The sequence below is a fragment of the Pholcus phalangioides genome, unplaced genomic scaffold, assembly GCF_987345545.1.
Source record: "Pholcus phalangioides strain wild (caught in Gottingen) unplaced genomic scaffold, Ppha-v1.0 ptg000015l_1, whole genome shotgun sequence".
Taxonomy (NCBI): Eukaryota; Metazoa; Arthropoda; class Arachnida; order Araneae; family Pholcidae; genus Pholcus; species Pholcus phalangioides.
In genome coordinates, this window is record NW_028301608.1 from 4,049,391 (window position 1) to 4,074,281 (window position 24,891).

General features: G+C 39.5%; 2 protein-coding genes across 2 annotated transcripts in view; both read left to right on the forward strand.

Annotated features, from left to right (window-relative positions):
• The window catches only part of LOC149075275 (uncharacterized), a 30,486-nt gene extending 15,675 nt beyond the window's left edge, over nt 1-14,811 (forward strand). The window contains exon 3 of the mRNA XM_089245386.1: nt 14,001-14,811. Coding sequence (XP_089101512.1) covers nt 14,001-14,811 — 811 coding nt within the window. The remainder of the gene's footprint in view (nt 1-14,000) is intronic.
• Nucleotides 14,812-19,151: 4,340 nt separating this feature from the next.
• LOC149075276 (uncharacterized) lies at nt 19,152-20,099 on the forward strand. The gene has a single exon (XM_089245389.1). It carries the CDS (start codon nt 19,152-19,154, stop codon nt 20,097-20,099), a length of 948 nt encoding a protein of 315 aa, XP_089101515.1.
• Nucleotides 20,100-24,891: the final 4,792 nt, after the last annotated feature.

The following is a 24,891-nucleotide window of genomic DNA, read 5'->3' on the forward strand; positions in this document are numbered from 1 at the left end:
AAACTTCCGCTAACCTTCCTCTCAAGTCATCAAAGTTAGTTCTTCGAAAACAAGGAACCAGTCTTTTGTTATCAACCTTACTCGAAGAAAACTTAAAGAAAATTGATGATCACTGTAAGAAAACTCGTCCCCCACCGAAACATGTTCAACAATATCCTCAGAACTAGTAAGAACCAAATCGAAAAAAGCAGGCAGTACCCCTAGTGGCTTCTGATACATGCTGATACAAAAAATTTTCGAGCACCAACTTAAGAAAGTCTCTTTCATACTGATCTCTAGATGAAAGGTTCCCCAATCAATACCTGGGTAATTGAAATCCCCCTAGTATGAGAACCCTCTTACGCTTACACATGTAGGAAATTTCATCATGAAGCTTGGCGATGTAGTTTGGATCCCTATTCGGTGGATTGTAACAAATCCCAACAATAAATTCATGGCGTTTTTTGTTTTCAAGCTTAACGCACATAGTTTCAATATCACTTCTCTTCACGTTACACTCTCTAGCCTTCAAACATGATTTCACGTATATCAACACTCCACCCCCTTTCCTATCAGATCTATTTCTCAAAAAAGTATCGTATCCTGAGATGTGCAAGAAAGATTGACCCGGACAGAGACTCGCTAATATTCGCTCCTACCTGATTCGTTCCCACCCACAGAATCACCCGCAAGAGCAACTTTCGGCTATGAAAAACGTCCCGAACGTTGCCAATCTTCCCCCCTCAGGAAGACAACAGCGCTCGAAACCCCGAAAATCCCTACATACTCTGTTCCCTAACAATGGAATCGCCGATGGTTAAACCTAAGGTTGTGTGTTCGATTCGGTCTGAATGAATGAACGCCAGAATTTTGCCAGTGGACTTATCCCGTTGACAAGATCTCTTCCAGCCCAGCTTTGTGGCAGAGTCTGGAACAATGTTCGATTCGGTCTGAAATCCATCCAATTTTTTTTTCAATCTTTGCTATCATTTACTGATTTACTAAAAATGTTTCCATTTTTGTTTCTGATTTAATGAAATGCTGTTCACGTGCATCGAGAAAACAACAATAACAGCTCGCGAAGCGAGCGCCCAGCTATCAGTTACTGATTCAATAAAAAATGATTTCATTTTTCGTTAATGAACTTTGAAATTCAGTTTCTGCCAAAACTCTTCCTCTCGTGACGTCTTGCTAGATTTTCGCTCGCAGTAACCAATCACCGCCGTGCTAATACTTCCTGTGTTAGGGATTGTAATAAGAGAGTAGGGATTGTAATTACGCGTCCGGGGCATCGCTACGCACTTTTCCCCGTCCGCATCGTCTGGGAACGCCAACTCTTTTCAACAAGTGCGCGAAAATTCCCGTCCGGAACACTGAGCTACAAGGAAAGCGGATGCGTTCCCTACGCGACCGCATCACACCCTTTTGAAGCGAAGTAGGCAAAACATTCCCTGAACGTGCTATTACAATGGGGCAATTCAAATACCAGACATAAATTCTGGTTTTTTTTCACTTTTCGTCCAATAATTATGCAATCTTTCGTCTTAAAAAAATTTATAAAACTTTCGTTCTTCAAAAATAATCTTTTTAAAAGCTTAAGAGGAACTACTTTTTTTATAAAAATAAAAAACAACATACATTTCTAACATTGTTTTGCATTTCAGTGAAAGCTTCTACTTCAAAAATTCATAGCAGTGAATATTTTCCAGAATTATTTGCTGGAAAATAACTTTCATTGCAAGACATGAAATAAAATAAACAGAGAAAAAAATAAGATTTCAATTACTTTTTTTCAGCATTAACAATGTATGCATACAACTTTTTCAATAAACAATTTACAAACAAGTCCGGAGAGCATAATTTGGGATATTACAATCATAATTCACAAGAGCACTTATATGTTTGCTATAAAATAATTACTTAGTTACAATCCCAAAATTAATTTTACCAGAAATAGAAATGTTTAGGTCCTTTGTTTCTTTGATTTATACGGCATAATTTTAGTTCTTTAGATCAGTGGTTCTCAACCGGGGGCCATATGGCCCCAGGGGGGCCCTAGGATATTCCAGGGGGGCCATGGATGAAAATCTTGCAAAAGGGGAGCCACGGCTACTGATACGGGGGCCACGAAGAAATTTGTGACATTAAATTTTTTTAATCAGAGTGACTAAAAAATTTAATTTCAAACAAAATGCATAGAATATATTTTTCGTAATTTTTCCCTATTCAAGTAACATGAACATGAGGAAATAAAAAAAAGTGGTTCATGTAATCTCGGTGGTTTTACGACTTGGGGGTGATAGTAGGCCCTGACACAAACTATAGAAGAGGTTTAAGCAGAATGGAATAACTGTAAAGACAGAAAATTGTGTGTGTTCAGACTTTCATTCAAAGAGGGCTGCCATAAAGAAAGCAGGCAAAAATTTGTTGACCATTCATTGGCATTCTTTTGAGTGCTGGTAGTAAATGTAATCCAAGAAGTAGATGATTGAAAAATGAAAGCTTGTAAAAAGCCCATTGTTTTCATGCAATTACAGACGGATAGCCATCTAGTTTAGCGCAAAGCTATCTTCAGCCAGCACTGAGTGGTCTGATGGGGAATATATTTATAAAAATCGAATAGAGCGAATGATTGCTCTGGGGCATTTTTTTATGAATTTGGAAAGGTGATGCCAATCCATTGCCTCTGCTGAAAAGAAATAAAGTCGAATTCAGTTATAACGAACTCCAAGAGATCAAATCATACATGAGGAAAAATACCCGAGAAATTTAAAATTTTTTAAAACTACATTGCTGTGATAATGTATTGGGACAGGGGCGGCTTAAGCGAGGGTACAAGGGGTGCGGCAGGTTGTAAGGGGCGGCAGGGTAGACTTTACTTAAGACAACAAAATTTAACACAGTAAAAATTCACGACATCACGCTTTTGAGTCCTACTATACCTCGACAACGGAAACGTTGAGAAAATAGACAAGGCCTCTGATCTTAATGCCAGAAACAAGAATGTAAGCTATCTGGGCGGCTCGAGACAAAATCTGTACCCGTGTGGGACTTATTTTTTGCACCTCCTACCTATTGCTCCCTCCATAGCCCCTACCTCCTGCGTCAGGGAATCTTTCGTAGGGCCCATGCCCGATTTTCCACGGGGCCCCTTCTACAGTTAATTTATAGAGTGAAAAAAGAAAAGTTATGAGGATTTAGTCCCGGGCCTCAAGCTGGAGCCCTGTCAGCCCTACCCTTGGAAGGTCATGACCCTCCCTCACAATTTATCCAAATAATTCCTAACAAAACATTTTTTCGGCCCTTCATTTCCGATTTTGGGCCCCTCCAGAGCCGACAGTTTGGTTTTTTTGGCAAATTGAATTTTTTTTACCCACTCACCCCGGATTTAGCAAGCGGTGCCCCGTGTGGCCGCAATGGGTCGCGTGGCCAAGCGCCACCCCTGTACTCTATTACAAGGGCCATTTTGACTCCCTCACCCATGGCCCCCACAAGAGCCCGGGATAATTCTCACAATTTTTTGGCTTTTTCAGGCTATAAATCAACTATAGAGAGGGCCTGCGAAAGATCCCAGCCTAGGGGCCCATACCCTCACTCAGAATTTGATCCACGATAGTCAAATGAAGGCAAAGGAAAATTTTTGTTTTCCACTTGTCCAGCCCCTGGAATACCAGAAACACCTTTGAAAAAAATTCCTTAATAAAAATTACCCGGTTAAATATCATCTTTACAGGATAAGTGCTGACGGCTCACAAAAATAAGTGCTCTTTCAAGGATTAAGTTATCTGGCATTTATTAAGAATGGTAAAATAATTCTAGAACAAAAATTTTTTCTACTTCAAAAGCGGGACGTATGGTAACGCACATTTTGCTCGGTAAACAATTATATGCGGCTTTCTTCTGAAAAAGAATCAGGTTTATCTCCAGGTGCCCTTCACCGAATCCCTATCAGCCTCCTGGCAGGGTCGCCAGTAGGGGCAGCACATGAGGCTTCGCACCCGGGCGGCAGGTAAGCTCGAGCCGCCCCTGTATTGGGACTTCCTCCAAGATTGACACCACATCTTCAAAGTTTTTTTAATCGATACTGTAATGCTTCCTTTTAACTGCCCTACTACTGGCCTGCGGCATCCTAAATAATTTCAATGCAATTTTCCTATCCGGCAAGAACAATGTTGTGGGCATTAGAAAAAAAATTCTAAAAAGGCGTGTGACTACATTTAAAGCAATTTAAATCCGTTGATTAGAGACTCACTGCATCTGCTGATTTCTAAAAAAAGTGCAATAAATTCTCACGTAAGTCTTCACTTTGAAATGTCCATAACCGGCTCAATGCGTATCTTTGTACTATCTGTCAACCTAAAATTTATGGTTTTTAGTGTTGATAATACGCATGCAAAACCAATTCAGCGACGCGTTTTCACAATCTGCAAAAACTACTTGGATTTGATAGTTGGAAATGATGTCTAAATGCCAAAGATTTGGAGTTCGAATCAAAATGAAAATGTCAAATAATTGAAATTGTGCTTCGTATAAATGAAATATTTTAATATTGAAACCTATATATATATAGAGATTAATCTCGTGCCCGTAGTCATACGTCTCATAAATGTGAAATTTTGTCATAAAACTGAGAGTGAGACACGAATCCCCTTGCGCACAAGTGGAATTTCGAGGCATTTACGCACAACCGAGCCCATCTTGGCCATTAATAAAACTGCTTGCTACTACTTTTTGCGATTTTTATCATTATAAGAATGCATATTTTGGAAGCTACAACTGACATTTCTCAATGAAACCATAATCTTTTACACAAAAAAAAAAAAAACCTAATTTGGAAATAATAAAAATTTCATCCAGTACAGTAACTTGATGGCATTGTGCCGTCTTCAAGCGCAGAGTTTACATTGATTAAAAATATTTTTTTTAATTGGACTGCACAACACATAAAACATACAAATCAAACTGAGAAAAACACAAAACAATAAACTTCACAAAAAGTAACATTACGATGATACAGACCCTTTGTGACCCCAAGGGATTTATTCTATTTTTACTGTATTCTATTATGTTTATTTTGTTTTTTCGTTATTTTCATAAATTAAAAATTAATCAAATTAAATTCAAAAATATTTATACTTCAGACAATTTTTGAATAACTGTCTTCTAATGGGAAAACGGGGGAGGGGGGGGGGGAGAAAGGAAGGGGGAGTAGAAAATTATTCATGTTCGCAAGGGGGCCACAGGAATGAGAAATGGTTGAAAGGGGGCCATGGACAAAAAAAGGTTGAGAACCACTGCTTTAGATCATTTTCAGCTTTTTTTAGGACATAAATGCATATTTTATGGAGCATATTTTGTCAGTTTTTCTGTCGTAGAAATTCGAACCCTATTAGTAATAAAAACAATTTCTACACGATTTCAAAAAACATTTATGAAGTTTAAAATTCATATGAAATTAATTTGCTACTTTGTATTATGCTCATTAAACAGAAATTGAATGTTATATGAAAACTATATGCGTTTAATTCTGCAATTGTAGTATTAAAAAACTATGCATCTTTTAATATAAAACCACGTTGATTTCCATCTTCCTTCAATTTCCCCCATCGGTTGGTGCAATTATAGGCAGAACACGGTATCAAAATTTGTATATATGCAGATGGACAACTATACTAATAGAATAATACGGAAACAACTTAAAGAAATTAAAGACTGCACTACAAATGCTAAAGATGGAAGTTTCCCCACGCCCACTTTTGTATTCCTCTGCGTCTCGGCTCCTTTTATATATATTTCTTCTCTAAGGTTGGCTCGCGCACATCCTTGTTATTGTATCCATAGGCGGAGATAGACTTAGAAGTCTGGGGGGGGGGGCGGGATACGGTCATTATTGCAGGAGAGGCAAGATGATTTGGCATTTTTCTTTCACGATTTGCGTTTTTTCTCTCCATGTAGGGTGTGATACTATAACCTTTCCATTACGTATCGCTTACGTGTTAGCTTCGCCCATTATGTTGAGCAAATTTATCCCCATATTTGTAAAGTGCTAGCCAAATCAAATCTGTGTGGAATGTTTTTTAGCCAAATCAATGCTTTTTTTCCCAAATTTGGCAATTTGTTTACCTTCACTGTAAAGCCAAATTTTTTGAGGGAAGGTACAACCAGTGTGTGTGTGTGTTCATTATTTTACGTTGTCATTTTAATGAGATTACATGTTAATCAACAAAACGGCAATATTTTTTGGGTTTTTTTACACTTTTATCGAAACTGTTACGCGTAAAAAGCTTCAGTGATGGATAAAAAAACGGTAGCTTGATGAAGGCGTGACTGGTGGAAACAGTAGAATAATAACAGCGATTCAATCAAACTTTTATTCAAACCTATTATGTTACGAATTGACATATTTAAAATTATTTTTGATTTCGGATTTTTCTATTGATTACAGTACTCAACGCTTATTTTCTTCTCAAGGATATTTTAAAAACTTTTAGGGTGCTTTTGGGAGACTGATTCCGAATCCGACATTAGTTTTATCAGATCGGCTCTAGTTTTTGAGTCACAGTGAAAGTTGAATTTCAATAGTAATACCATAAGCCAGGCGCGGATCTATTTACCAATCACCCTCCACTCAAGCAAAATATGGCAATTTATGAAATTTTTGGAACTGTTATATGATAATATTGCATCAATCAATCCGTTGAAAAAATTAACTGAATCAGCGTTTTCGATTAAATAACAAATTCAAGAAAACTTCGACTAAAAATAGGAAAAACTAGTACATGTTTTCGAAAAAATCGGGACTATATCATGGAAAATATGGCACAAAATGAAGGACGTATGGTCACCATATTCATAGTGATTAACTCATTTTATTTGTTTATTTTTTCTTGTAAAATCACCCCTCCCGACAGCGAGCTCAAGATCCACTCAGGCCGTAAGAAGAATACAAATCACATTGAAATTGCACTGTATGTGAACCGTTAATAAACTTAATATCAATACATAAAGATCACTGATGTCTGGTAATGATATAGATATGATAATGTATATTGAATAAAATAGGAAAGTGTGTTGTGTAAATAAAAAGTTGAAAGAAAGATTTACCACGAAAAATTAGTGGCTGCAGACTATAAATATTTATATATATTAAGCATTATATACACTATCTACCAATAAGTATTTGGACACCTATGCAAATGACAATATCTGCGGTCCTGAGATACGTCACGCCCTCCGCCGGTATATATCGTATAGGAAACAACATCGGCATTAGTCGCATGCAAGATGCCGCGCAGTTCGGAGCGCTCTGATTTCGAGAAAGGTATAATTATCGGGTATCACAAAAATGATCGATCCTTAAGGGACATATCTAGCGAGCTGAAGTACCCAAAATCGACAGTGGCCTATATGATTAAGAAGTGGAAGGTGAGCTGTGATTGTCGGAATTTGCCCCGAGTCGGCAGACCAACGAAACTGGGAGATAGAGACCGACGGGTGCTGTCCAGAGAAATTCGGAAGAACCGCACCCAACCGATGGCCCTCTCCGCGAGGAGTTTCAACAGGCATCCGGCGACAATGCCAGGACGACAATGCCAGCTGTCATACTGCGAGGTTAACCAAGGATTGGTATGGTGCCAATGGGGTTCATCGAATGGACTGGCCTGCCCAGAGCCCAGACCTGAACCCTATCGAGAACCTCTGGGACGAGTTGGATCGCCGAATTAAGGGGTGCCCTACCCGTCCAAAATCGGTGAAGGAACTGACATGTCTTCTCCAAGCCGAGTGGAAGAAAATACCACTAGCCGTCACACAAGGACTTGTGGAAAGTATGCCCCGGAGGGTTCACGCTGTAATTGCCTCTCGTGGAGGCTCTACCAACTATTGATTTTGAATAAAGTTAGTTTTTCTTTTCTATCACAGGTGTCCAAATACTTATTGGTAGATAGTGTATACATATATATATTTCGAAAACTGGAGCCCCAATTAGGCAAAACCAACGCCAGCTGTTAAATCAGCAATCCGAATATACATAAACCCATTGGAATTTCCTTTGGAAACATGAAAATGTTTTTTTTTCCCTTCTGGCCTAAAATTTAGCTATTTCAATCTCTTCTCAAAATGTTTAGTTTTGTGGCAGTTGTTAGAGCCAGTACAATTTGAAAAAATAATTTTGTAGAATAACTTCATAATTATATATATATCTAAAATTTTAGTTTGGTAGTGTAGCACACACATAGCCGCAGATACGCACAACTTCGATGTATGGCTAATTTAGTACAGAATGAGTTGTGCCGGAAGTTTTAAGGATGTGCACCTAATATAAGGTGCATGTCACAATATCCTTGTATGCTGAATGTCATCAAATTAAAAATTACAACAGAAAAACATAAATAAATTAAAAAAAACAGACACAGTACTTCCTGGAGAATAAAATAAAATGACTAGGACTCATTACAATTTCATGATTATCGTTGAAACGAATTGCATTTTTTTTCGGATTCTTTTTTGTGCTATTGAAAAATTTAACGCAAAATATTGTCAATTTTCGTTTTTTTTTGCCGTATTCGGAAATAGCAGGAAACTTTTGTATATATATATATATAGGGTTCCCAGATTACAAAATGACTGCGCATATAGCCACTATATACACTGAAGAGCCAAAAAAACTGTTACACCACGTGGCATGGGCTCGACTAATGTCTGAAATAGTGCTGGAGGTAATTGACACCATGAATCCTGCAGTGCTGTCCATAAATCCGTAGGAGTAAGAGGGGGTGGAGATCTCTTCTGAACAGCACGTTGCAAGGCATCCCAGATATGTTCAATAATGTTCATGTCTGGGGATTTTGGTGGCCAGCGGAAGTGTCTAAAGTCAGAAGAGTGTTCCTGGGGCAATTCTGGACGTGTGGGGTGTCGCATTGTCCTGCTGAAATTGTCCAAGTCCGTCGGAATGCACAATGGACATGAATGGGTGCAGGTGATCAGACAGGATGGTTACGTACCTGTCACCTGTCAGAGTCGTATCTAGACGTATCAGGGGTTCCATATCACGCCAACTGCATACGCCCCATACCATCACAGAGCCTCCACCAGCTTGAACAGTCCCCTGTTGACATGTAGGGTCCATGGATTCATTAGGTTGTCTCCGTACCCGTACACGTCCATCAGCTCGAAGCAATTGAAACCGAGACTCGTCAGACCAGGCAACGTGTTTCCAGTCCTCAACAGTCCAATGTCGGTGTTGTCGGGTCCAGGCAAGGCGTAAAGCTTTGTGTCGTGCAGTCATCAAGGGTACACGACTGGGCCTTCGGCTCACATCGAAAGCCCATATCGATGATGTTTCGTTGAATGGTTCGCACGCTGACACTTGTTGATGGCCCAGCATTGAAATCTGCAGCAATTTGCGGAAGGGTTGCACGTCTGTCACCTTTAATGATTCTCGTCAGTCCCGTTCTTGCATGATCTTTTTCAGGCCGCAGCGATGTCGTAGATTTAATTTTTTACCGGATTCCCGATATTCACGGTACACTCGTGAAATGGTCGTACGTGAAAATCCAAATTTCATCGCTATCTCGGAGATGCTATGTCCCATCTCTCGTGCGCCGACTATAACACCACGTTCAAACTCACTTAAATCTCGATAACCTGCCATTGTAGCAGCAGTAACCGATCTAACAATTATGCCACACACTTGTTGTGTTATATAGGCGTTGCCGACCGCAGCGCCGTACTCTGATTGGTTCCATATCTCTTTATTTGCATACGCATGCCTGTACCAGTTTTTTTGGCTCTTCAGTTTATATAAGGGAGAATATCCTTATAAGTGGCTATAGTCGCCTTCACTGCGCGTGCACGCTTAGTGACGTCACTTTCTCCAATTTTCACAGATGGCGCCGCTGTTCTGACCGATAAAACCGGCCGCAACAATAATGATTTTAGACTAAACAAAAAACAAATAAATAAATACTGGGAATTTCGACGGCTATTGGTCAATGAAAAAACCTCCAAAACACTCACGTTAATGATGTATGTTTTCAAAGTGGAAAAAATTCTAAAAAAAAAAAAAAAGAAAAATAATTCCGGAAACCTGAAAGGAGTATAAAAGGGCAAATTTTCCGAAACGATAGGAGGACGCTTGAAATGATGTCAAAAAAGGTCATGTCTGGTAACCCTACTTTTGACCTCTTACTTAGTCTTCTGGATAGATAACGGAGGTACGGACGTTTTTCATCGAATTCTTTGCCTTGTGCGTACTTAACGAAAGTGATAACAGTACCCGAATGATGACATTATTCTTGGTTCTAATAAGTGGCATCTAACTGCATAAAGGGCCGTTCAAGTATTACGTCAGCAAATTTTTAGCCATTTTTGCACCCCCCCCCCGTCAGCAAAAGTAAGCAAAAATCTGACCCCTCTCCCACCTCGTCAGCAAAATTTCATCAGCACTGCCCCCCTCCCCCTCCTGGTGGGGTCAGAAACGAACGCGGGAGGGGGCATAGGGGGCTCGTACGCCTCCCCCTCAGACGAAAATTTTTTTTTAATTTAAAAACATTAAAAAAAATTTCGAAAGAAAATACCTTTATATGTTATTATAATCGATTTCTGTTAATTTCAATGTTATTTGAAGGCTATGAACTCAAAATTTATCTTTAATAAATTCATAGCGACCCACCCTCTAAGCCAAATATGGTAAATCGCATGAAGGCCCTTAGCCCGCGGACCAAATATGGCCCTGGGAGTTATCTGATGCGGCCTGCCCTCCTCAAACCCAATTTTGTAAAAATGAACTAAGCGGCACATTTACAGATCGCTTAAATGACCCGTGGCACAATTCCAGAGCATTTAAGTGGCCCGTGGCACATTTTCAGATAACTGAAGTAGGCCCGCGGCACATTCAAAGATCACTCAAGTAAACCGCTACACAGTTCCAGAACACTTAAACGATCCGTGGTTTATTTAGAGGTCCCTTGTGTGACATATGGCACATTTCCAGAGCACTTAAGCGGCCCGTCATGAGGTAAGTACTCCCGAGCACGGCCCGGAGACCTCAGGTGTCATGGGGGTTTTACTACTATTCAACGCACGTACAATCTCGTGAACATTTCTCTGGGAAATTTCTAACGAATTGGCCCAAGCTGGAAGAGTGCTCTGAGTGCATGACCTCAACGTATTCATGATGTCAGAGTTATGCTTGCTTTCGTGTTATACTAAGGACGCCATCTGTCTTCCATATTTTGATGTAAAAACGACATATATACCCGAATTTTCGTGTTATGTGATTATTGTGTTGAAGGTGTGTTTGCTCTCTGCGGAGAAACTTTTTTCAAATGAAAAAAGAGCGGCTCGAATAATTGAGAAACATAACGAGAAACCACTATAAGATAGATCCAAGAGGCTGTAATCGGGCATGGGCGGTCCTGGCTGAAGGTTACCGCACCCTAAAATGTTAGAAAATGATTGATATGCGTGTATATGGTCATATGTATGGAATCATATGACCAAGTCTATCGTGCGACCAGTTTGGTTCCGTCCCCTTAAATACCATCTGCCCTCCTCCCAAAGAAATTTCTGGTTACGCCACCTGGATGGATCCAATTTCACGACGGATTCTTATTACAGCTAATAATCGCATGACGGTGTCACAGACGGTGATCGTCACCTCTCACTCTTGATCTTTTCCAATTGCGCTCATGAAAGATGAGTCGATAAAAAGGCTTCTGTTAATTAATTGTTATTTAACCAATTCCATCATTATCTAGAAATGGAAATTAGCCACATTCTCCCCCCGCGTTGTCATAATAACTCCGCTTTGCGTTCGCTTTGCTGTATGATTTATTTTTATTTTTCATGTATCGTATGGGATGAACCTAACATAAGTTACTTCAAGGTTTCGGACGTTCAAGAACGTCGGAAATTCGCTCCAACATTTTACCCTTGACGTTGTTTTTAATTTTCTCCGTGAAATTCGGAAGTTTTCTTAGGCACCAAATCCATAATGAGTAAGTATTTCGTGAAATCAGTATGTATACGAGCATCGATTAGAGTCAGAGACAATTTTTTCCATCATTATCTCTAATCATTTACTATCTAGATTCATGGGGGGTCTGTTTTAAAATGTAAAGGCTCGTATACATTAGCGTGTCGATCTTGTAGCGTGTGATGCCCTTGCAGTGGTTCAAATTCATTCGTGGGTGCATAAATTTCCTCTCTTTATGTTCTTTTCCCTTTCTTTCCACCGAGAAAAAACCGATTCCCGGTGGGTCCAGTTAAAACAGGTCAAGAATCGTTCACAACATCGTACAAATTACTGAACAACCAATTGCGAACGCTTAAATTAATTACATGATCCTCGCGATAACGTATACGCGCCTTTAAGGACTTCATTGTATTCAATTAACACATTGTATACTGGCTCTTTAAGGAAAAACTCACTCATCCCATAGGTAACGCGAGTTTATTCCTGACCGGTGAGTAATATGTTGAGATAATCGAGTTTCGATAGAATTTTCAGGTTCGTTGCTGATAATTCGAGCCTTTAAAAGAGCTCGGGATTTCAGACACACCAGAGAAGTATATTTTTTGTCATCTTTAAATGTTAAGCCAACAACATCATAACCACGGATGAGAGAATGAAGATCGAATGCCTCATAAACACGAAGATAATGTTGAAAATGTCGTGTTGAGCTAAAGAAAAAAAAAGGGATGAGGCAAAATGAGGAAAATTTTCGAAGATCTTTTGCCCTTATTTGACGATATAAAATGTTTTTCGAACCACAATTTCCAGTTGAAGATCCGGATCCGAAAATTTTCTTGGTTATCTAAAACAAATTTTACTACAGTAGGAACTGCATAACGGACACTTCCCATTAACAGACACCTCCCCTTAACTGACACGTCATGAAGTTTGGGAGAAACAAAGCCTCGATTACTTTTCGCTATACAGGGTTCGTGGGAAAGTTCCTTTATTCTGGAATAAGTAACTCGTGAACCGTTGATCCTAGAAGCAGACTTCCAATAACAAAAAGGTATCAAAATAACGTGTAGACCTCAGATACGTCATTCAGGTTGCAAGGGGTTGTACAGTTATTAAAATGGGAAAAAATTATTTGGTTGTCCCTTCCTTTTCAACTTCCAATTAGAAAGTTGTTGCCCTGTCTCCAATGAGACCCTTCTCCCCCCAAAAAAAATTGAAGTGCAATATTCCCAAGATATTTAAGATATTTTAATTCTAAATTCTAAAATCGCTAATGAAGCTAAATGAAGGAAATAACAGCATACGAAGCATAAAATGAGCTTTTCCGTTAGTGTGTGTGGCTCTTCACTTCATTTTTAGCGATTTCCGAATTCAAATATCTAAGCAAATATTGCACTTAAAAAGGGATTCTGTTTTGTTGGGCCCAGGACAGACAGGGCAACAACTTTTTCTGATTGGGTTTTTTATGAAATCAGAAAGCCGTGTGAATCCTCGCTTCGATGCATTCATAGTGTGAATTTTGCGGGGACAAAACATTTTCTTCAAATTTTTCTTTTAATTCTTTTCTTAAACCCTGATTTACCCCCCTCCCCCCTATAGTAGCGTTCCTTGACTGCATGGTTTGCACAGCCCTAGAGCTGCTCCTGGTACCTGGATATTATATAGTCGATTAAAAAGTTTTATCCCGCAGAAGTAATATTTGGTACTAGTAGGGTTTTGGTCAGGAAACTTGAGACACAGTAATTATATGGGAAAACGTCCAAAATTATTAAAAAGAATTGGAATAAGGGAGGTCAACTGATGCCAGAGGAATTAATACTTTCAAACCTCCTTGAAACTGGAAAGAAAACTGTTCCGTGATACTTGGAATACTAACTGATACAACGAATAAGCAAACGATGAACTCCATACATTTTTCAATGCATTCGCCGATCAATTTTCCGTGTCTTTCAGGTGGTGAGAACTGGCTTGTGATTCTGGAGCTACGCGAGAGCTGAAAAAAAAAACCGCCTTTACATACGAATTTCACGTTGAAAACGATTTATAGAATAAACAAAGCAGACGCGGATACAGCTCAAATGAGAACGGCCAGAGAAAGCGCGTCGTCGTACGAGTGCCACATCTGCGGAAAGTCGTTCACCACGAAGAACAGCCTCAACATACACCGACGTATCCACGCCGGAGACAAGCGCTACAGTTGCGAGTTTTGCGGCAAGACGTTCGTCCAGAGCTGCCAGATGCAGATCCACCGCAGGACTCACACGGGCGAGCGGCCCTACGGATGCGAGGTGTGCGAGAAGGCCTTCGCCGTCAAGGGTGACCTCGTCACTCACCAGCGGACTCACACCGGCGAGAAACCTTTCACCTGCTCCAAGTGTCAAAAGTCGTTCTCGAAGAAAGTGAACATGGACACTCACTTCAAGATCCACCTCGGGCTGAGGCCCTTCAAGTGCGTCATTTGCCTCAAAACCTTCACCCAGAAATCCAACCTCCTGAAACACGAGCGCATACACACGGGAGAGAAGCCCTTCACGTGTGACTTCTGCAAGGAACGGTTCACCTTCCACACCCAGTGGAAAATACACGTGCGCAAGCACACCGGCGAGAAGAGCTACGAGTGCCACGTCTGCGGACAGACGGCGAACACCGAGTACGACCTCAACGTGCACATCCGGGTGCACACGGGTGAGCGGCCATTTGCGTGTGACATCTGCAGCAGGAGGTTCTCCAAGAAAAACAACATGACCACCCACAGACGCTTGCACACGGGTGAAAAACCTTACGGTTGCCCCTCTTGCGAGCGCACTTTCTCCAACAGGAGCAGTATGGTGAGGCACAGCAGGACTCACAAGCTGTAGGCAGATAGGCCAGGCCCCCCTGACACCAGAAGTCTCAGCCTCGGCACTAGACTGAATGTAATGGTCTGCATCGAGTATAGCGTTTTATGCTGTCACGTTGCAGATATATTTCTTGATATTTTAAAAATTCGTAACAGTTTATTCTGGATGGGAAAATTCTTTGAAGAAAAACCTTTGGCTAATGTGTCAAAACCGTTATACGGTATCAATTTACTCAAGGAAACGTCACTCCAACTGTCCCATACAGTATGATGTTGTGGATCATGGATTGTACAGCAGGATTCCCTCATACCATTATCAATGCACTGCATCACGCCAAGATTTTCCTATCGTTGAACTTGATGACACTCATATGAGACTTGCAATTTATTGAAAGTGTTTGCACTTTGCGTCACATTAGTTATTTAGCGCGAGTTATGTTCACTTAAAACGGATGCTTTTTTTGCGGTAGACTCATATAAAAGAATAGAAAAGACTTCCTTTCGCCTGACTATGCGTCATTGACATCACTGAGTCATATTTTCAATGGCAAGATACTATCGTGCACAAAATCATTAGAAAGTGTGCAATTTATTCTAGCTACTTCAACATTTTTTTAAGGGGTTGTTGAAGTGATTGAAACGCATGGGTGAAGAACATTTTTGCAGAAAATATTCTGCGTACGCTACTGCGGTAGGTCTCCACCTATGGTCATATGCCCCCTCTCCCGCAGTCCTGAGATATAAGGGAGGGTCACGAAAATCAGATGGGGGGGGGGGGAGGAGACACGACAAATGGTGAAAGGGGACCAACAGAGAGCAGGGCCGTCTTCAAAGTATCATAAGCCCCCGAGAAAATTGAATTTTCTGAGGCTTCTGCCGGTCTAGAAATGACCGTCTACACATTTACAGGCTCATTCCCAAATCAAAAAAAAATAGGGAGTTAATTGAATGACCAACTCTAATTTTTTTTTTTTTTTTCAAATTCGGCACACGTACAGGTGGTGCCGAAGTTTGAAAACCAGGTGGGAAAACACCCAAATTTTCAACGACCTGATCCACGTATTTGTGGAGCTACATAAGTTTGAATTCTGTGGAACCCTTGGAAAACCGAAAAAATGATTTTGCTCTCTGATATTTTTTTTACAGCAGCTGTATTGAAGCGATATAGGAGTGATAGGTATATACGAAAAAAACAGTAATTTCTGTATATTCCGAACAAAAATATTCTAAGATCAGAGAAGAAATCGTATCACACTTTGAACTCGAGCTTCTTATTTTTGAAAGTTCTGATCTTATCGAAAGTCCGTCATTATTTTAAATGAAGACCTGGGCCATATGTTGGAAAAATATAACGACCGGTAAATATCATTCAGTCCATTACAACGACGGAACTCAGCTTGACTCCCCAACTCCTCGTTTGCTTAGTAGATTTCTCTGCAAAAAAATTAACGAAATCCGTCGTTGAGTATGTAACCATGCCCTTTGATGCTTGGAGGAGAAAAATAGACGGTTTCAAGGTAAAGAACTGCCAGTTCTACGAGAAAACCGCTGGTTAACTAGCCCCATCACCGGAAACTTTGTGCTTTCCAGTCTGTTTTATTTACTCACATGATTGCCCGCTTCCCACGCGATTGATTTTTTTATCTTATTCTGAATTCCACTGCGTACTTTCTCTCAGTAGTAGAATATACAGGCAAGTGAACTTATTATTGTATGTTGCTGCACAGTATTTCCGTAAGGACAATGTTCAGACTGTATTATGTATTTAATTTTTTTTCCCAGCCAAATGCATTTTTATTGCAACATCAAAACAAAATGAATTTTTTTAATTATACGTCAACACAATACAAAGTTTTCCGGAGAAGCTAAACTTTATGATTTTTTGAACGTTCAATATAACGACGCCCCAATATAACGTCTGTTTCCGTGGAACGAAGAGAGTCTTTATAACGAGTGTCCCGATTGTATATTTTTTCCTTACTCGTTATTGATCTAAATGTTGTTTTATGTCAGCGTTTTTGCAAAATAATGTCTGTGTTTCAAATACCAAGCAAATCTGTGACTGGTACTTATAAGTACCGCCGGTATAGAGCCGGATCTTGAATTCTGCGAACTACGCTGCCACAGAAGGCGGAAACTGAAAAGGGGGGGGGGATTTTTATCACCAAAATATCATTCGCTTACCCTTGAAAAATGTCCAGAAGCGGCCCTGCGTCAGTACATGGTGAGGTGTAGATTGTATGTGAACAAGTGAATATTGAAACTCTATTATAATTTGAACGAGCTTTTTTTTTTCGATTTGTAGAACTAGTAAATGAAATTTGATACAACGGTACTCTGCGGAATGAGAGAAAATCCTGAAAAGAGAAAATCCTGAAAAACATTTGGGCCGATTTGTTATAGGGATTATCGTTGCATCGGATGTCAGAGTATCGTCATAATGCATCACAGATTTTCGATGTTCTTGACATATAGTGACCTTAGTATTTATTCGTCTCAAAAAAAAATTATAATCAATGTGTAAATTGATAAAATTCAGTTGGATGTTTCGTTCTTATAAAAGCGTTTACGGGATTGCACTTTTGTAAACTACACCCCCATAAAGTGTTTCCCTAACAGTTGAATGACACAAATTATGCTTTGCGGTTAAAATGAATAAATAGTCATACTGCATATGTATTATTCAACATATTTCAATGACGTGGTATGCAGTCGAATCCCGTTTTAACGAATACTGTTATAGTGAAAATCTCGTTTTAACGAATACTGTTATATTGAAAATCTCGTTTTAACGAATACTGTTATAGGGAAAATCTCGTTTTTACAAATACTGTTATAGTGAAAATCTCGTTTTAACGAACACTCTCCTAATCCCCAGATAAGCTTTCATAGGAACAATGCAAAAACATGGAATTCCTTTATTAACGAAATTTCGTTATAACGCAGTGATTTCTTCGGTCTCTTGGAGTTCGTTATAACGGGATTCGACTATATTTAATTTTTACTGCAAACGTATAGTAGGCTACTGACGGTACTTTACCCCGCGAGCACCATGGTGTTCCTTGAAGCACCGAGAGTTCTCAATGCTCGTGTCCGTTACAGCTCGCGAGCACTTGATCAACGCTTCAATTAAACACCTGCTAAAAGTTGCATTCGAGGATTATAATTATGCGGATTTCATACTTAATCATGTACAAATTGCCGTTACGGGTGCTCTTCGTTTGATGATGGGCATAGACAGTGTTCGCAACTTGAAAAAGGTTAAGGCTCTAATAGAAATATCATTAAAAAAAACTATTTAACCATCGATTTGTTTCAAATATTTTATACATAGCTTCGATTACATGTGCTATCATATGATAGTATAAAGTTTTACGTATCTCTGTGATATCTAATTTTTTGTAAATTTTCAAACAAAAGCATTAAAAACAGCTTGAGCGCATGTTAATATAACAAGACATCGTCGCAATGTAATTGAATCAAAATCAAATCAAAATACGAAAGGAAAATGTTCAGTTCATGAAAGGAAGCAAAAGTTTGAGATTTCATTGACTCAATCTCATTTAAAATTAAATTTCAAAACTTTTTAATGTAAAATTCACTTTTAAATGAGATTGAGTCAATGAAATCACAAACTTTTGCTTCATTTCATGAACTGAACATTTTCTTTTTATATTTTGAATTGATTTTCATTCAGTTACATTGATGTCATGGTATTTTATCATGCACACAAGCTGTTTTTAATGAATTTTTTTGAAAATTTACAAAAAATTAGGTATCAAGAGATACGTAAAACTTTATACCAGCATAGGATAGCACAAATGCAAGCAAAACCACGTGTAAAATATTTGAAATAAATCAATGCTTAGTCTTTTTAATGATATTTCTATTAGAGCAGAGTTTTTCATCATGTTAAAAGGTATGAGACCCGTTAAAGTGTACGAGGTTAGTTAATTCATTCTGTGAACTAAATAATTTTTTGAGAACTACGATTTTTTTTAGGCTTTAATTAGAATTAAAATGACCTACCAAAAAATTTGTATGATAATTATTTTATTCTTTCATAATGTGGTAGAGATAAAATTAAATGAAATAAAGTATCTTATAGAGCTTTTTCTCGATAAGTTAGGTTCATGTCTTTCTGAAAATGAATAGTCGAAGCCATTGAAAAGTCATTAATTGAAATTTAAAATTGCTTCACGAACGATCGGACTCGTTCGTACCAACAGCTTCGCGTATCTGAGAATCCACGGTCTATAAAAGCGGCTCATCGTTCGAAAGAGATAAAGCCGATTCCTATATATATATATATATAGATCCTATTCTAATCTTCGAGTGAGGAGAACAAGCTTCCGACGAATGGAACCGATGCAACCATCTCAGATCCACCATCTGAAACAGAAGCATACCGTGCATGGCTTTTTCACGTGCAGTTGGAAGCTTAAGCATTTCTCTCAAGTCGACGCTTCCCCGGGCAAGTCTTGCCGCAGTAAATGGTATTCCCCCGTCAAAGAGCGACCGTATCTCGACTCGATAGTCATCCTTTATCCGGGAGGCGAAAGGGAACACCAACAGCAGCAAACCACGTGCTTCCTGATGTGCCGGAACGTCCAAAGGAATATGTTCGCGAAAATGACCATCTCGTTTCGTAGATCTGACGGGCAAGTCATCGCTCAACGCAGTCACGGCTGGACCGTCTACAACATCCAGCGCAAGTTCAGAGGTCCAGAAGGCGTCCACATTCAAGAATTGACGCAAAAATTAGCGGACGACGTACTCCTGCTGACGGCCGAAGTGACCTATACCACCAGCGCCGTCAAGAACTCCGAAACCAAAAATAAATTATTTATGGTCAGCCCGCAGGCTTTACTGGCGGAAGCGTTCAGTAACATGGTCGCGATGATGCAACCAGAAATTTTGATTCGGACCGGCGTGCACCAAATTTATGTCCATAAGACAGTTCTGATCGGTTGGTCGAAAGTCTTCGCAGAGATTCTACTTCGAGATCCCGCTGCCGTTATCCACGAAAACGAGTTCGGTCCCGAAGTCGTGCAGGCGATGGTCTTCTTTCTGTACAACGGATCGCTGCGGGACCTCGACTTGAGTCTCGCAAGGAACCTGATACTCATCGGGCACAAGTACGACATCGCGGGATTGAAGAATTACTGCTACAGGTTTTTAGCCTGCGTTGCTCCGGGAGCCTCCGCAGACAGCGTCGACAACGTGGAACAGACTCTGTTCAAGTTGAGCTTGTACCCTCTAACCGTGAAAGAACTCGTCAAGTGCTTACGCACCAGCGTCTATTGAATACAAGAGAACTCTCCTTTCGTGTCTTTTCTTTTTAGTATTTATAGACATTCACACCGCGTTGCCTTCATGTGTTGTTTAATATCGCTCGCATATAGACCTGCTTATATTCTCTTTATATAAATTCAGTTCCAGTTTATGTAAATTCCTCGATCCTAAAAGAACAGATCGAAACTCAAGCGAACATCTACGTAAAATTCGATCATTTTTACTTGCGATTAATAAACGGATTCGTGTTGTATATTCAGTAAACTACTCCCGTGTATTTCGAGGTTCACGTTATATAGTGTTTATGATTTTTAGCATGAAATAATCTGTTTTGTACGCATCATTTGTTTTGCTATGAACAATTCAAATGTGTCATTTTTGATGACCACGTCATACAAAATGAAAATTGAATAAAGAAAATGAAGTGTTTTCAATTTATTATTGTTCCTTCATCAGAGTAATTGAGAGAATTCGTTGAGAGTGATATGTTAGTCATATTTTAGGAAGACGGTGGAAACTTAGTGAAGATCCCTTTTTCCATCCGCGAGAATAATATTTACAGTATTCGGCAATATGGATTCGTATCCAGAGATCGATACTATTATATACTGTCTGTCCAGAAGACACTATGAATGCCCTTGAATACCTTAAGATACCCTTTAACAATGTTTCTCAACCTGGGGTGCATGTGGCACCCTTGTGGCCCCCATATTGTTCCACAACAAGTGATTACGGGGGAGGGGGTCACAGAAAGCTGTGAAAAGAAATTTGGATGTGAAAAAAAAGAGCTTTCAAGTTAAATATGGTATCGGAAACATGTTCGGCTAATTTAAGAATCCAACAAAGCTGCCCATTGAACTTGGATTCACCGGGTATGGCCCAGGGCTCATGCCCATAGAGGCCTACAAGATGAAATCTGGTGCATGCAAATATGTATGTTGTTACTTCCAGCTAAGTATGGTGGGACCTAAGAAAAACACTTTTCTCGGAGAACTTGCAATGTTAAAACGGCCCTGCATGGAACTCCCACAAGAAAGAAGCTCATTCAATAGGGAGGCTCATTGAACTACCTAAAGTAGGGGCAGATCCAGGGTCTTCATTCTTTTCTTTATGTCGGGAGGGGAGATTTATCGTGTTGGTTTATATTAAATCCGTATTTTAGAGATAAACCAATTTTTCTCCATGTAATTCGGCTCTCGGAAGCAGGGCCGGGCTTAGAAATTTTGCGGCCTGGTGCAAAAAAACTTTTTACGAGCCCCTCCAAAATAATTTTATGCAGTGGTTCCCCCAGCTTATGAATTTTTCGACTTACGAACATAAATCTTGAAGGGGAAGAAATTTGTGAGAAAAGAAAACTCATTTTATTACACTCATTTTTTCATTATTTTAGAAACACGTTGATAGTTGAGATCGTAATCAATGGTTATAGCGTACGGATATTTACGCACTAAAAATGGTCGAAATAGGTACTAAAAAAGGACATTTATAATTTATGGAAAGAAGGCGAAATAACTAAAAACTAAGGTATGAAGGGTCCAAAAACTAGCTGAAAAATTGGTTGCACTTAATACAAATACAACGCCACAACAGGCAAAATGCCCAACGAGGTGGCTGATAAAAAGATGCCCATAAAAATATGGTTGTCATATGTTTCAAAAATACAGCAACCCCATTAAAAATGCAATTAACACAAATTATAAACAATATATACACATGATAAAATATTATGCAACGCCCATAAAGAATACTTATGGTTGTCTTATTCTAAGAATGGATAGCTTCTCGATTTACCCCAACATGTTTATAGTATTTATTTTTAAACTTGTCAATTGTGTTACTATTTACTACCCCTGGGGGTAAGCTATTCCATTTATTAACAACCCTATTAGAGAAAAACTCCCTGCGACACCATAGCCTTGCATTGTCCCTCACTAATCGATACTGGTGTCCCCTTGTAAAAGCAGTCGATTGGCTGTGTACTAAAAGTTCATGGTCCATTCTATCCATCCCATTGAAAATTTTGAACACTTCGATCATATCTCCTCGACACCTGCGTTCATCCAATGTAAACATATTCAAAAAATGAAGTCTGTCTTCATAACTGTCGGATAATTAGCATGGGTTCAGGAAGGGGAAGTCATGTGTAACTAACCTCCTTTGCTTCTATGATCACGTGACTAAGGCTTTGGGTTAGAGCAAAAATGTCGACGTTGTTTACCTTGATTTCCAAAAGGCATTCGATCGGGTCCAACGTGGCAAACTCTTGAAGCGTTTACACGAGATTGGAATTGGGGGCAACTTGCTGAATTGGATAGAATCGTGGTTAAGAGATAGGTCGCAACGAGTTATGGTGAACGGGGAATTCTCTGGTTGGACAGGCGTCACAAGTGGAGTTCCTCAATGAAGTGTCCTTGGCCCCATACTTTTTCACTTTTTATAGATAAACTCGATCAGGGTATCGATGGGATTATTAGCAAATTCGCGGATGATGTGAAGCTAATGGGGGTAATCGGAAATGAAAGCGATAGGGAGTTGCTCCAGACGAACTAAAACAGGATTGCAGCATGGACAAATGAATGGAGCATGACGTTTAGCGTTGATAAGTGCATCGTCGCTCATTTTGGTTCGAACAACCCACGGTTCTCTTACGAGTTGAATGGTGTCACTATCCCGGATGCAACTAGCATCACCGATTTGAAAATTCTTATTGAAAAGAGACTTAGGTTTTCTGAACATTGTTCAGCAGTGGTCAAAAAATCGAATAGAATGCTTGGTCTCATTTTCAAAAAGGTCTCTTCGCGTTCTCCTAAAGTCATTCTTCTGCTTTTTCAAGGCTTAGTTCGTCCTGGACTGGAGTATGCTGTAAGGTTTTGGAGACCATACATACAGAGGGACATAGACTTGATTGAAGGGGTGCAGAGAAGAGCTACGCGTGTCCTTATTGGCACACGGGGCTTGAGTTATGAAGAGAGACTTCATTTTTTGAATATGTTTAAATTTGATTAATGCAGGTGTTGGGGAGATATGATCGAAGTGTTCAAAATTTTGAATGGGATGGATAGGATGGACCATGAACTTTTAGTACACCGCCAATCGACTGCTTTTACAAGGGGACACCAGTATCGATTGGTGAGGGACAATGCAAGGTTATGGTGTCGCAGGGAATTTTTCTCTAATAGGGTTGTTAATAAATGGAATAGCTTACCCCCGGAGGTAGTAAATTGTAACACAATTGACACGTTTAAAAAGAAATGCGATAAACATGTTGGGGTAAATCGAGAAGCTATCCATTCTTAGAATAAGACAACCATAAGTATTCTTTATGGGCGTTGCATAATATTTTATCATGTGTATATATTGTTTATAATTTGTGTTAATTGCATTTTTAATGGGGTTGCTGTATTTTTGAAATATATGACATCCATATTTTTATGGGCATCTTTTTATCAGCCACCTCGTTGGGCATTTTGCCTGTTGTGGCGTTGTATTTGTATTTGTATAACTCAAGTCCCGCGTGCCAATAAGGACATGCATAGCTCTTCTCTGCACCCCTTCAACCAAGTCTATGTCCCTCTGTAGGTATGGTCTCCAAAATCTTACAGCATACTCCAGTCCAGGACAAACTAAGCCTCGAAAAAGCGGAAGAATGACTTTAGGAGAACTCGAAGAGACCTTTTTGAAAATAAGACCAAGCATTCTATTCGCTTTTTTGACCACCGCTGAACAATGTTCAGAAAACCTAAGCCGCTCTTCAATGAGGAGAATTCCCAAATCGGTGACCCTAGTTGCATACGGTATAGTCACACCATTCAACTCGCAAGAGAACCGTTGGATGTTCGAACCAAAATGAGCGACCATGCACTTAAATAGCACTTAATAGGTCCACTGTTGTAATTAGAGTTTGTAATAACAGCATTATTATCCAAGTTAAATTGATTTCAAGTCCAAAATGAAGTATTTGAGATAAACCTGGATTTGAGATAAATCTCTGGGATAAACCTGATTTTTGTTATTCATCCAAGGCCACACAAATCTATCTTTACCCAACAAAATATCCTTGACCATACATCCCACTTTTGAATAAATTGTTTTTTTTTTCCTTTTTCTATTTGGTCCAGAATCATTTTATTTCATCGTTCAGTTATTACTTTTCCTACATTGCAACTCTTATTGTGAGAATATGAGCTGTCATATTCTTCTTCTTTTTTAAGGTTGAATTTTTGAATTAAACGAAAATCTCCAATATAGAATTGAAATTCGTTATCGTAGGAAAGTGAGAAGGGTTTTCTGGTTCCCCAGGACCCCTGTGCAAGTGAGAATCCTAATTATTTCGTTGCTTTTATTTGACCGTTCCTGAAAAAATATTGGATGGAAGCACCAAAATGCTCACTTGTGCACCCTGTGCACAAGTGAGAGAATGCCTCCTACATAGCTTATACGTAATAGCTCGTAGATATTACCCGGGCCCTGTCTGTTTTTTCAACATCTTCGTTGTCGAGGTATGGCTCAAGAAAGAGTGACAGAGCGTATTTTTTATGAATTTTCATTATAACAAAATTTTAAAAACTTATGTGTCTAAACAAAAGTCTAGGCTGCCGCCCATTACAACATGCCCCCCTCCAGAGCTCTGTCTTCTCCGAACCCGCCTTGGGGGAGTCATGACGTCAACCGATGACCTCTTGGAACAGTCATCTGTCCGCTATACATATACAATGCAGTTGCAATGCCTGAGCGAGACATAATGAGAAGCACGTGGAGAGAAGCAAAAAATAATAATTTTCCTTTACTTTTCTAGCATGGGCTG